Source organism: Pseudopodoces humilis, chromosome 15 (assembly GCF_049639895.1).
Source record: "Pseudopodoces humilis isolate 2021_Gansu_Grassland_sample_001 chromosome 15, ASM4963989v1, whole genome shotgun sequence".
Lineage (NCBI taxonomy): Eukaryota > Metazoa > Chordata > Aves > Passeriformes > Paridae > Pseudopodoces > Pseudopodoces humilis.
This window is the reverse complement of record NC_142214.1, coordinates 976790-990526: the sequence shown is the minus strand read 5'-3', so window position 1 is coordinate 990526 and position 13737 is coordinate 976790. Positions and strand designations below refer to the sequence as shown.

Sequence of the window (13737 nt, the reverse complement as noted above, 5' to 3'; positions counted from 1 at the left end):
GCCTGAGGTTTGCAGCCTCTTGGGTGCCGAAGCTGAGCAGCTGTGGGACAGGGACGGGGCTGGGGTGGCACCCAGCCGTGCGCTGGCTTCTGCAGGAGCAGCACCTGGAGCCCGTCAAAGCAAACCCACTGAGGCGTATTTAACCAAACACTTACTTTCCATTTTATTCAATAATTGCTTTAATACTAAAATGCATTAGATGCTCAAAGCAGAGAAAAGAAAATCACATTTAGGTGGAAAACAAAGTTCTCATCAGATGAAAAAATCCCAATGTGGCAGGTACACCATTTGGAAACAGAATCATAATAATTTAATAAAGCTGCTTTATCATCTTCATAAAATAGACAGAATGGTGATTCTTTTTTTTTTTTTTTTTCCTTTTTCCATTTTGTTGTTTACAATGATTCAATCACTGTGAAAATGTACATAACATACATATCAGCATATACAACAATTTATTCTTCATATACTCGGCAACGGAGACACCATGACGAGACGTACCGCGCTCGGTGCCGCGCCCGCCGGGGAGAGCCGGCTCTGAGGGTGTCTGGAGCCGGCTCTGAGGGTGTCTGGAGCCGGCTCTGAGGGTGTCTGGAGCCGGCTCTGAGGGTGTCTGGAGCCGGCTCTGAGGGTGTCTGGAGCCCCCAGCCCAGGCAGCAGCAGCTGAACATCAGCTGCCAGCGGCGGAGGCTCCGTCTCAGTCCCGGCACAGCTCGCAGCGGGGGCGGCTGGGCTTCTCCCCGGCGGGGACCGCAGCTCACAGGTTGGATCAGAGATTACCCATAGCTGCAAAAGCAGCTGGAGCAACAAGACCATCAATTTTCCCCAATGACAGACAAATGTGTTTCCATTCAAAATTAATTTTTTTTTTTTCCTTCCCCCCCCGTCCCCAAGAATAATTTCAACATATTCATCAGACAGTGTATTCTTCACAAAAGCAACTCGTTTCCTATTTGGAAAAACTAAAAAAAAAAAGGAATTCACTTTTGCACAAAGTGTGATCCACAGGCCACCTCCAGCTCACAACAAACAGGGAACGGCAACAACCTCAGCAGACAGTGCTTGGGGGGGGATTTTTCCAGCCATCAGTTGTGCCCCCAGGCCTCCTCCATCCCTCCTGGCACAGCCCTGCAGCTCGAGGGGAAGGCCGGGGGCTCCAAGGGAAGAGCTTGGCGCTGGCCCCCGGCCCCAGAGCTGCTCCAGTCGGGGTCCTCGTCACGCTCGGGGGAGAATCCTCGCTGCTCGCCGGGACAAGCAGGGGAGCAGAGCAAGTTTGCCTGAAGGAAACCGACAGATCCCAGTGATTTTTCCTAAACCAAATCTGAGGACAGGTTTAAGTTATTAAAAAGCACGATAATTACATCTGGAACCCTTCCAAAAAGCCTTCCTGCCCGCCCTGCAGCTCGGAACATTTTTTGCATGGCCAGTTTCGATGCAAGTAGGAAAAAAACCAAGAGACTGCGATTTGCCCAAGAGCCTGAACTCATCTCGAGTGACACAGAGGGACAGTGACAAGAGTACCAAAATATTCTGGAGAGGGCCAAGGCAGCAGAGCCAGGGCTGCTCCCTGGGTCTCCCCTTGGCCCTGCACAGCAAGGCTGTGCCAGGGAAGGGCCCCTCGCTCACATCCCCCGCTGCAGCCCGGGTCAGCCCACAAAACTGGTGTTTAAATGATTTTCTTGGAGGCATAAGGGTTTACTGACCTCTTTAATGCCCCCTTTTAATACAGAATTATTTCACATTCTATATCTGCTGTGCTTTTATTCAGAGTGGCAAGGAACGTTTCCTCTGGGTAAATTAGAGAAATGTTTCTATTTTTTCTTGTTGTTTTTTTTTTTCCCCCTCTCTTCCTTTTCAGTTAGCATCTATTTTTCATCCAGAACACGAGGCTGGTGGTGGCAGCTCTGCAGGCAGGGGGCAACGCTCGGCAGGAATTAAGGGCTGGTGCTTTTCCAGGCAGCTGGGGATGATGATGGGGCACCGGTGGGACCCCCACTCCCCACCACGGGCCATGGGGAACCCGGGTCCCCTCCTGGCAGAGGTGTGGGGTGGTGCTGGGGACACATGGACACGTTGTTCTGTGAAACCAGGAGCACCTGACAGATGGGGCATCGCAGGCTCTGCGCTTTCCCTCCCCCCCAAAAAAACCTCCCAGAGCTGACAAAACCAGGTAACATCAGAATAAACTCAGCTTAACAGTTACAGAACACCCAGTTACTCCAACAGCCCCGAGCCAGCCCCTCTCCCCTTCGCTTGTGTTGTAATAAAACACACATTTGGGGAAAAAAACCAGAAAGAAATGACAGCAGTAACAGTACACAGGCAGGAAACAGAAACAACATATCCCTGAAAAATGGGCTCAGAATCCAGAAGAGGGGAGAAAACCCCCAGTTTGCCTTCTGGAGGGATGCAGGACATCGTGGTGACGCGTGGGACGGGAGCTGAATGAGGTAGTCATCACACCAGTGACGGAAGCATCACAAATTTCATTAGACAACTGTTTTTTTGTTGATTCTTTCCCAATTCCTGGCCCTAGCAAGTGGCAGGGGGAGCAGGCTGACTCTGGATCTGTCTTGGACCAGCTGTGGCTTCAGGCAAGATAAATCTGCCCTAAAGAAATAAATGGCTGGAGTTCAATTTTATTTTGAGGATAATAACAACTGGAACTTGTTTTCTTGTTGTTTTTCATTTAAGTAAATCAAGTAACAAATACTTTATCATGATATGTAGACCTAGAAAGACTCTTTCTCTAGAAACCACTAATTTCAACTTGCTGGTACAGCAAACATTGGCAAGAGCTATATATTTTTCCTTCCATAATCAATTTAAAATTCTAGGAAACATTACTGAGGGTAGGAAAAATCTGCCCAGTGAAGGGTTAATAATAATAGCAATAATAATAATAATAATACACTAACTGAAATCCTCCTACCTTACTCATACCTCACTGAGGAATCATCGCTGCAAGAGAGCAGAGAGCTGTGGAATCCCTTCCCTCTCTCCCTTCTACAAAATGGCTATTAAAGTAGCTCAATTTTCAAATCAATTTTATATGAGTAGATTTGTACCCACACAAAAAAGTCCTTAATTATGAGAAAAAAATAAATAATTGCTTTAATTTTTTCTCCATTAAGAAGGCACATTAATTGAATTAGTAGCGTTGTTACATATTACCTGTCTGCCCCTAAATTAACGTCACTATTGCTCATTCCATACTTATTTATGATGCAGGGATAGAAAGAAATCGGAACAGTCTAAAATCCATGCCATGATGTCATACCTACATGCACACTCTTGGTGCAATCATGGCTAGGAAACGCTGACTTGGAAGTGTGTGTGTCTAATTGAGAAGTTAATTTAGATCTCTTAAAATAATTCCATCTCTTTGACTTGGAAATGACTGGAGGCGAGGGATATCTAAATCTGGGAACTGGAAAAAAACCAAAATAACCAACTTCTGGAAAAAAAAACCTTTCCATGCATTGCCTCGAAATTATGCAAAAGAAACTGGTAAGGGGAAAAGTTCAGCACAGTGCATCCGACAATTGCAATCCAGGCAGGGTTTTCCCAAAAATGCCTTCCCATAACGCCCTGTCCTTTTCCTGCAGGAGCTGGGGGAGGCTGCAGGCAATGGTGGGGGCTGGAGGAAGCGCTTGCTCCACGGGGGCTGCAAACTGCAGGCTCCCCAAAGTTTAATTAAGATGATTGTGATTTATTTTTTTTTTTATTATTTTTTTTTTTTTTTAAGCCTGAAAGCCTTTTGCCATCACTAGACATACAGTAATTTGCAATATCAAATACAATAATAGTACAGGTAAGTATGTGACAGCAAAAGGATTCATAAATGCAGGGGTGTCCATAGCAAAACACCAACACCTTAAAATACAAACAACCTCGTGCTGGGTGAATTTGAACCGAAACTCACCCGACTGCCACTTTGAACAGTCCCACACAAGAAACAGCCGCGACTTCGTCCGCTACAAAACCGCCGGGGTGGTAACTAAAGGTGTCCGAATAAGGAATTTGCCACTCAATTCTCTCCAGGAATGGAAATTTATCTTCGTTTTGAGATACAAAAATATATAAACTCCGAGGAGGGGGTACCGAGCGCTCCTGAGGACTGGGGGGGTCTGGCTGTGCCCCCGCCACCCGCCGCCTCCCGGCAGGAGCAGAACAGCGGCTCCTCCGCTCCGGCTGCACACACCCTGCCGCCTGGCGAGACACGTGCGATTGTCACATTAACGATAGCTTCGCTTATAAACAATACATTTAGGGAAAGCTTTTAAATACAGCAATCTGTGAACCATTGGTAAGCGATAAAAACAATCTGCGCTGGGAGTCGTGCGGTCCCTCGTCCTCGTCCTCCTCCGGCCGAGCGCCGCTCAGAGGACGATGTCCTTTAGTCTCCGGGCGCCGGGCGAGTCCTTTTCCCGGCGCTCCTGCAGGAGCGGGTTGCCCTCCTGCCCGCTGCTCTCGCTGTCCGCGCCCCGGGGCTCTGCCTCGGAGGGCCGGGAAGGACCAGTGTTCCCCAAGGGCTCCCGGCTGCCGGCGCAGTGCCCGGCCCCGTAGGGCGCTCCCGGCTTGCCGGACAAGGGGCTCTTCAGGTGCAGGGGCGAGGTGATGGGGCTCACGGCCTCGCAGCCGTTGCCGGCCTCGCGGACGGCGCCGCTCACCTTGGGGCTGCAGGCGGCCGAGTCCACCGTTCTTTTGCCTTTGGGGTTGGCGAGCCGCTCCTCGGCCGGGGGCTCGCCGCCCTCCTTGCCGAAGGTGGCGAAGGTCCTTTTTGTGCTGCAGTCTGCGTAAGGCTCTGCGTCCACCGCCGTGGCCTCGATGGACAGGGCGATGACGTTCCTGCCGTGCTCGGGGGACTTGGCGCGGCTGGGCACGGCACCGCGGGGCATCCAGCACCTGTCCGAGTGGCCCAGGATGCGGCACTCCTCCCGGCAGTGGAAACCCTCGCTCTGCTCTGCGGGGAGAAAACACGAGGCACGGTCAACGGGGTGCCCACAGCCTGGCCTGGGGGAGACCACGCTGAGCCAGGCGCTGAGCTCTGTCCCCCTCCCGAGCCGCGGTGATCCCACCCCAAACCTACACCTCCAGCCGTGACTGCGCCTCAAACTGCCGCTCTACGGACTGGAGCTCAATCTCCAATAGGTCGTGTGTCACCTGTCAGCACCAGAACAGAAGCCTGGCGAAGGAGTGACGGCAGCAAATCCATCACGACAGGGCTGTCCATGTGTCAAGCCCTCAGAACCAGTGGCTCCCGGGTTTAGTGACCAGTGTTAAAAGCCACCGTGTTTTAAGCTTGGTTTGACGTGACATTTAAGCTTGACTTTTTGCAGAGAGGGGAAAGGAACAGAGGGAGGAAAGAAAAGGGGGAGGAGGGAAGGTTCTTCGTGGTTCTGTGTATATGTGTGTTTTAACTTGTTGCTTAATCCCCAGCTGACCTCTCACACAACAAAGGCTTTATAAATCTACAAGATTGTCCACTCCACTGAAGATTAAATGTGTCATTCCCAGTGCTGGGGCTTTATTCATACAGGAGCAATAAAGATTCCCTCTCTCGACTTGGGGCTGCTGTCCCACCACCACTTTGCAGTGCTGAAATATGGACTGGTGCTTTAACCCCTTCCAAGGACCCTCCATGAGTAGGTCCAAGGGCTCCCAGGTGAGTGCAAAGCCTCGTGCCCGGGGCCTGCGTGCATTCCTGCGCTGTCAGTCAACCCCAGAGGACTGCACAGCTTCACCCCCACATCACAGATGGACAAACTGAGGCTCGGGGAAGCAGCCAGGCTCAGCCAAGTGCAAAGCTGGAAATCAAATTCAGCAGTTTCACCATGCCCAGCCTTTGCTGAGCATCCGACCGTGGCTCCTGCCGAACGCCGCAGGATCCTGGCTGCTTTTCAGTCTCAGCTTTTCCTTCATTTGATAAGAGCCTGTAATTGCAGCCAGCCCTCATAAAGCACAACCCTTCCCCACGCAGAGACGTGGCTCCTTCCTCCCATAACCTGCACACACTCGCAGCAATTTCGGCTCTAATGCCATTAGCCGGACGAGCCCACGCTCGGCCGGGGCCGCTTTGATGGATGGAAGGAGGCAAAGGTGCAGACTCAGCCCGGGTTTCCTCCCCGTCCGTCTGCGAGCCGTTCATTCTGATGCTCTGTACATCTGTGTGCATAACCTCCGCTCCTCAGACACATTGGTATTTCCACCACATGCGAGCACCAGGGCAGCTGATAAAAATTCTCAGCACATAACACAATGCACCAAAATATGAGCAGCTTAACACTTACAGAGAATAAACGAGTAAAAGGCAGACCTCAAAAAAAATAAAAAAAAAAGAAAAGGAAAAAAAACAACAAGGAAAGGTTTTTTTTTTTTTTAAAAAAGAGAAGAAGCCAATTAATTGAAAAATATATGGGTAAAACATCAGCTTTTACTCTACATCAGAGCAGCAAGCCAGCGATGTGGAGCACAGGGCTGGGTGGAGGGGCGGAGGTCTGGCTTTTGGCAGCTGCCTTTACAGCAGCTTGAGAGAAGGATGCCCAGAGCCCTACACACAGAACAACCAGCACCGAGCTCTAAAAGCCCATGATCTTATACTTTGATTCTGTTAATTTCAAGTACTTGAGCTAAATAGAAAGAAAAAAAGAAAAATTGCCTAAAAAATGTTGCTGTCTCCCTATTTATCCACAGCTTAACTTCAAAAGGGTGCTACAGGCATACAAAGTTGTGTAGTCTGGCTGTGATAGCAGAGGACTTGGTGATGGCTGGAGGGGCTACAGAAATATCTTGGATTCTCATCCCCGATGAGACACTGATTTATTGTGCTGTGTGACCTTGGGCGTGCTGCTGGAGCACACATCACTTCAGTCTCACCACAAACATGAAAAGCTGGATCTGGGAGTGTGCTGGGCTGGCTGGTCCAGCACAGGGAGGCACAGGGGAGCTGCTTCTCCTCACCTTCCCTGCCCAGCAGCACAGCTCAGCCCCAGATCCGTGGCACTGCCATAGCCAAGGCAAACCTCACTCCAGAGGGAGCACGGGCAGGTTTGGCTTGCCTTGACCCATTTATTCCAAACTGGCACATTTTACAGCTAGAAACTATTGGAGATCTTCCCTGACCACTGCAAGTGGACATTGCTCAAAGCCTAAAGAGGCACCTGTGCTTTAGAGCAGTTCATTCAAGGGCACTGGCCTGGCACCTCTCTGCCAGGGAGATGATCAGCTTTGGACATCACCATGCTTGTCCAGAACCTGCAGCAGCTCAAGTGCAGGGAGGAAAGGAGCTGGAAAGCATTACATTAAATTGCACTGTTTCAATCTTTTGTATTAGGAAGGGAATGATAACAAGTATCAAAGAGGCCAGGCTGACAGGCAGAGGGGCACAAGTCACCATCATCCACAGACCTGAGCCAACAGGTAGTTCCATGGCACATTCTGTCACTCTGCTTCTGTGCTCAGCACACATCTCAGCTTTGAGACCATGCCCTGCAGCCAGGAACCATCCAGCTTTCGGGGACAACATGTGTCTAGGCTGCCCAGAGCAGCCTGACCTGGCAGCAGACACAAGGACCAGCACAGAGCCCCAACCAGCCGTCTCTTCTCCATGGCAGAATGGGGATCTTCAGCTACCCACCCATCCATCGCTGTCCCAGCCCTGTAGCTGATATAAAATACTATTTTTATGCCTCAAGCAAGGCCTGTTGATACATGGAAACACCATTCCTCTGCTATTCCAGGTCCACAGCCATGCACAGCAGGGTCTGAGCTCCTCAGTGGCTGACCCCAGGGCTGGTCCCTGCACCCTCCTCCTGCCCCAAGCAGAGGCAGGCAGGGAGCTCCTGGTGCTGCCCTTTGCAGCTCAGTCTGACTCACCCAGCCTTGATGGCACCCAGGATGGTCATTCACGTTCACATTCCATCACTGTGCTGCTCTGTATTGTTCTTTACCACTTTAACAACCAGAAACTGGACAACAGGAAACTCTTTCACAGCCCTAGAACTGCCCTAGTCAATACAACTGTTACTGTCTGCACTGACAAAATGTTCTTGATGCACGGAGCAAAGCCCAGGTAACAACCACCACACACAGGGCACGGTGAGCCAACACAGGCTGTCCCCACCCCTGTGCCAAGGACCAGCAGCTGCAGGAAGACCTGGTGGGAGAGATAAACCCCCCCCACCAAGCCAAGACCCTCAGCACTTCCCAATCCCACCGTGCAAGCTCTTGCTCAGAGGAGCAGGGACACAGGGAGGATGCCCAAAAGCCAGAGCCCAGGAGGAGCTGGCAGAGGACATGTGGTGGCCACTGCAGCAAGAGCCTCCAGCTCCACGCAGCAAGGGCTCTTCTCTCGTTACAGGGGGATTAAGGAGTGTCCATGGTGCACAGAACCCCTGTCTCCTGTCCAGCACCCATGCACCTGCAGCAGAGCGAGGTGCAGCAGGCGCGCGAGGGCCCGTTCAGCTCTCACAGCAATTGAATTATCTCCAGTGGAATTGCAGCGCTGGCCAAAGAGACAAAGTTAAATCGTAGCAAGGTGCAAGTGCCTGGGAATGTAATATTCCTGATAAATGGCCAGATGACATGTGCTGTTATACAATCTAAGGTGCAATTTGGGCGATGACAATAGTCCCTGGAGTTTCCATTTCCAAACAGCCGCTCAGTTCAATCCAATCCATGTCAGAGCAGCTCTGCCGAGGTGAGTAAGTAGAGCTCATCTGTGCTATTACACGGGGAGCAAGGAAGAGGAGTGGAGGAGCTGCTTGAAAACAAAAAGGGGAGCAGAAGAGGGACTGGAAGAACCCCAGGGTGAGCAGCCCCAGCCCCAAGCCCCCGTTCCCACGGCGGTGCCTGGACCTGGGCAGTGCCACAGCTGCCTGGTGCAGGAGCCTGGCTCTACCTCCACATCTCGGTGTTTCTTCAGCAACCCCATGATTATACTGTAATCACGATGACACTGCTCCTGGGTACAGCAAACAGCACGATCATTAAAAAATTCATTTCAAAATCTTCCTGGAAGCTAATAAATTTTACAGCAGTTTCAATCCTTTCTCATTGCAACAAAGAAAAGCTTAGTTCCAGACAAATTAGAAGTAAATTGATTGCCTTAGGGGAATCTATTCAAATATCACTTTTCCATGTTAGAAATCTCTTCCTGAAACAAGAAGGGGAGAACCAGGGAGAGCCAGCACGGGAGCAATGTGGAAAAGCAAATCATTAAATCTCAGTTCATGAAACTGAGGGGCTGGGGGGGGGGGAATCAAACTTAAAATAAAATGCAAATGTCTCACTGGGGTGCAGGCCCAACATTTGTGACAGAATTTATGAATAATAAATATGAATAAATAGTAAACACGAAGGGATCAAACACTGTTGTGGATGTTTACTCATGGTTAGCCATCTTTCATGGACAATGTGCAACTGCATTATTTAACACTCCTCTTCCAGCTACTTCAGGGTTTCTTTTCAACTCCAGCACCTTCATTTTCTTGGGGGTGCACGCACACAAGGTGCAAGGCTTGTCCCACAGCCCCTGTGCAGCACCCAGCACCCAGCACAGCAGAGTCCCCTCCACCCCTCCAGGAGTGGCTGTTCCCAGCTCGGGGCACTGAGCACCACATTACACTCCAGATAAAATATAAGCTCCAGCAAAATACAAACAGTCCCCAGCCATGGCTCATCATTCTCTTGTAAATTAAGACTCTGCACCTCTCCCTTATCTCTTCTAATAGCATAATATCAGGAAACAAGAGGTGGGGAATAGTGTATTATGTTTGTGACCTATGGGCTTTACAGAGCCTTCCTCGCCTTTCCTAATAAGAAATCTCCAGTCAATGCTAATCCTGGCGTGGCTTCCCCTGCACAATGCTCAGAGGATACTAATAACCAGGGACAGTGACAAATGCTCTTTACCGCAACAAGAAGCCTTTCTTTCCCTCTCTTTCACCATTATTCGGGATTTATGCAAGCTAAAAATGCTGTATTTTTAATCCTGGATTGTCTGTCCTAACACAGAAGGTCAACAGTGCTTGGGCAAAGCACTGGAATTAGTTTAATGGAACAAGGGCTGTGATTTAGATTAATTTATTGGGCAATTGCTGCTAAGGAGCCATGGCTGCATGCAGCTCACGGGCAGTGTTTGTGCAATGGTCAGCAGAGGTGTGCGAGAGGGCTCGATCCAGCTGCTGCAGACACAGACAGCTCCCAGGAAATGCTGAGGATTGCCACTGATTTACACCAGCCACGAGCTGGCCCACTCACCTGTTCCCCTGCTCCGTGTCACACCAGTGACCCCCTCTCTTCTGCACAACTGTCCCTGTTGTGTAAAACTCCTGTTTTACCAAGGAGGGCTGAGGCACAGCCAGGCCTGGGTGCCTGGCCAGCTGCAAGCCAGAGGGGAAGGAAGGACAGACCTGATGCAAAGGATCTTCTCTGGGGATGCTGATGCCTTTGGGATGAGAAGCAGGCTGTGGGAAGCAGGGTGATCACCAGAAGCAGAAGGGGCTGGAATGTGGGTATGCCGTGTGCTACAGCAGACCCAGCAGGTATTATGGGCTGGAATGCAATTTAATGCTGGCTGCTCCCCTTTATCCAGGACCGCAGGCCAGTCCCCACCTCATTCACAAGGAAAAATTAATTCCCTTTCAGAAGGCTGGCGGAACACACCATTTAAACTCCAATTAATCCTTTCCTTAAGTGGTCCGTGGAGCTCGCGCCGGCCCCTGAGCGGCGGGGATTTCACCTCCGAACCTCCACTGCTCCTGCCTCCATACAGGGCTCATTAACATCCTAACTGGTCTGGGATGTGGGATCCAGCCCTGGGAGAGAGAGGAGAGCACTCTGGGCTCTGATGGACCTCTTCCATCCCGAGCCATTACTGCTCCACAGCTGATGGGCGCCGCTCCCATTAAGGCTGCACGGGCGCAGGATGCAAGCCCTGACTTCATTACTGGAATTCAATTTCATTAGCACCGGATACAGAGGGATTGTCCTAAATACACTCTTCCTTATACTCTTTTCATGTTAATGCAACCATTTGAGTATATTATACCCTGCAGAGATGGAAACATTTCTAGTCTGTTTAAACACATTTCCCACAATTGGGAGCAAAACTTTGTCTCAGTTTATGCCTCTGACACCAGCTGCCTTCCATTTAATGGGACTTTAGTCACTGAAACAAATTAATCCAAAGGTTACTGTTCTCTGCTGTTGTCATAGACAAAGCAAATTCACATATTCTGTCAGGGAAAGGCAGGACCAGCCAGGCAGCCACATTCCAACAGCAGCAATAAATCAAATTATTACTCTGTCCTATTCAGAATCAGGCACTGGTCAGAAAATGGCAACTCAACGATTCTGATAAAAATCCAACAAAACAGAAATTACAGTTGGGGAAGATAAGAAGCAATTCCTGGATGCCTGTGCTGGGCCAGCTCCTGGTCTCGGGGGGCTCGTGGTTCGTGTCTTACTTCAACCAGCACCTCCCGTGGCCAGGACAAAACAGAAGAGCCCCTCCTGATGGTTCTCCTGCAGGGATGTGAAGGCCAGGGTGCTGCAGGGAGGCTGCCTGCCCCTCCTGCTGCCACCCGCCCAGCACGGCTCCCCCGTCCCTGCCATGTTTCTGGTGGCTCCACACAACAAGTGAGAAATAAAGGAGCCGAGGTTATAAACGCTGATACATAATTTACTCCTATTATCAAGATTAAACACATCTTTGCATGCTTAGCATAAAACAACTGCCTTTCCCCAGATTTCTCAAGGACATGCATAAACTTCATTATTATCTAAATAATCAAAAGAGTATTTCAATAGAATATTTAACTGTCTGCCTCCTGGAAACTCACAGCCTTAATCTAACACTGATCCTCTGTTGTCCTTCATGTAAATATTGTTGGGACGTCAGCCAAAGCCTAGGGAAGTGAGCTTCATCTTGGTGGATGGGAATCTCTCGTGTCAGATACAGTCAGCCTGACTAATGAGACCTACAGCTTGCCAAAACCTACAGCCTCGCTGTCTGTTCCAGCCATTGAACGCGCTCAGAAACCCAGTGGCACCAGCCCAGCAGTCTACAGATCCCAATCAACTATCAATAGCTTAAGTGTAAGTGATTGTGTATGAAGTACGAGCCAAATGTGTTTCCTTTTTCAGTTTTAGGACCTTCAGTATTGTTATTGCACCAGTAATGCTTGCACGGAATTAATCATAGACGTACCCACAAGGCAAAACATTATGAGAAGCTCTTTGTACTTTCTAAAAGTGTGCAGCTCAGAAGAGTGGAGGGAGCTGGAAGGCTTCCCAGCACAAAGGGGCGTTCCCCATCATCAAGAGAGAGCGAGGGAATTTTACGCCTTTTCTTAGAAAACCGAAATGTTGGTTGCTGGCCATCTCTCATCATGACATTGACCTCTCATGCCTCCACCCTGGAGCTCAGCATTATCCCCTCCCTGCTGCTCTACTTTGAGTCTTTTTCAGATGAACACGGGGGTTTTTCCATGCTGGTGGACCTTTACTCTCAAGTACAGGGATGCACCACGACGAGATGTTTGCCTGGGGGGGCAAACCAGAAAATCCCACAGGGATGTGGGACAGCCGCAGGGACAGGTCTGCAAAAGCTGCTCTACATTGTCCTGCACCCAGGAGTGACCAGCCCCATGACCCACAGGGACACTCCTGCTCTCTCTGCATGGCCATGGAGCTACAGAGAGGGCTCAAATCCAGCTCCACACCAACGAGGCAATGCCAGGGAAATGCCAGCTGTGGGTTACACTGGCCCCAGGGCTAACAGAAGAGATGATAGAATTGCCAAAGTCTGAGAATCTGATCCATTTAATTAGATAAAACTTTGTTCTGGCAATTAAGTTTACCTTCATTAATCCAGAGGGGAGACAAACGTGCATGTAAAACTACTGTAAGGTCAGTAGTTAAATCTAAAACCTCTTTATAAGCTTGGGGAAATGACTTTACCTGTGAGTCACAGACAAGCTCAATTCCAGCAGCCCAGCTGGGGTCCCATCCTGTCCCACCCCACCCCGTTCCGTGGGCCCCACAGCCACGGGGGTGAGATGGAGAACAAGCCCTGGAGCATGTCTGGGGTTGTCAACTGCAGAGCCACAGGGAGATTGCTGAACAACAGGAATGGGAAATAACTGCGTTTTCATGGCCTGCACTGCAAGGAAAGCAGTCGGGCTCCACAGCTCCAGCCCTCCTGGCCAAGCTGCTGCCAACCCATGGGCACCTGGGCAGGGACTCTGAGTGCTGCCTGGGGGGCTGCACACCCCACTGGGATGGTCCCACACAGCCCTTGCTGTGGCTCCAACACAGAGGTGGGAGGCCCCTGTTCCCCAGGGTGGGGAGATGGCTCTGCATTTCTGGTTTCCCGAGGCACATTCCTGCAGCGCTGCTCCGAGGTCAGGCTGGATTGTGTTGGCTCCTGGCCCCAGCTCACAAGGCTGTCAGCTAAATTGCACCACAGCATCGTTACTCCCAGTGATGGTGTGACAGACAGACAGAGCCCAGCTGGATTTTCAAAACCTAAGCACTTCGCAACACTGACAGGCAGGAAAAAAAACAACCACCAACCCACAACCCTCTTAGTCTGAGCAGGTTTTATCTGGAAATACCCAAAGCTAGTCAGCACAGGACCCCACAAAGTCATTCCTCCCGAACCACTTTCCTGACCAAACCTTTTAAGTGTCACAGGGAAATAAAGAGCGATAGGCACCAGCCCCAGCGGCG

General features: G+C 50.3%; 1 protein-coding gene across 2 annotated transcripts in view; it reads right to left on the bottom strand.

Moving 5' to 3' along the window:
- Positions 1-215: 215 nt before the first annotated feature.
- PCDH19 (protocadherin 19) overlaps positions 216-13737 on the bottom strand; it is a 56981-nt gene continuing 43459 nt past the window's right edge. Inside the window, exons 5-6 of one of the 2 annotated variants that reach the window (XR_001331687.2) lie at positions 3926-4966; positions 216-1321 (exon numbers count right to left, since the gene is read on the bottom strand). Coding sequence is in view for 1 of the 2 variants with exons in the window: in XM_005526114.3 (XP_005526171.2) it covers positions 4383-4966 (584 nt within the window). In the remaining variant the exon portion in view is untranslated. Of the gene's footprint in view, positions 4967-13737 lie in introns of both variants that reach the window. The other variant, XM_005526114.3, reaches the window with a different exon arrangement.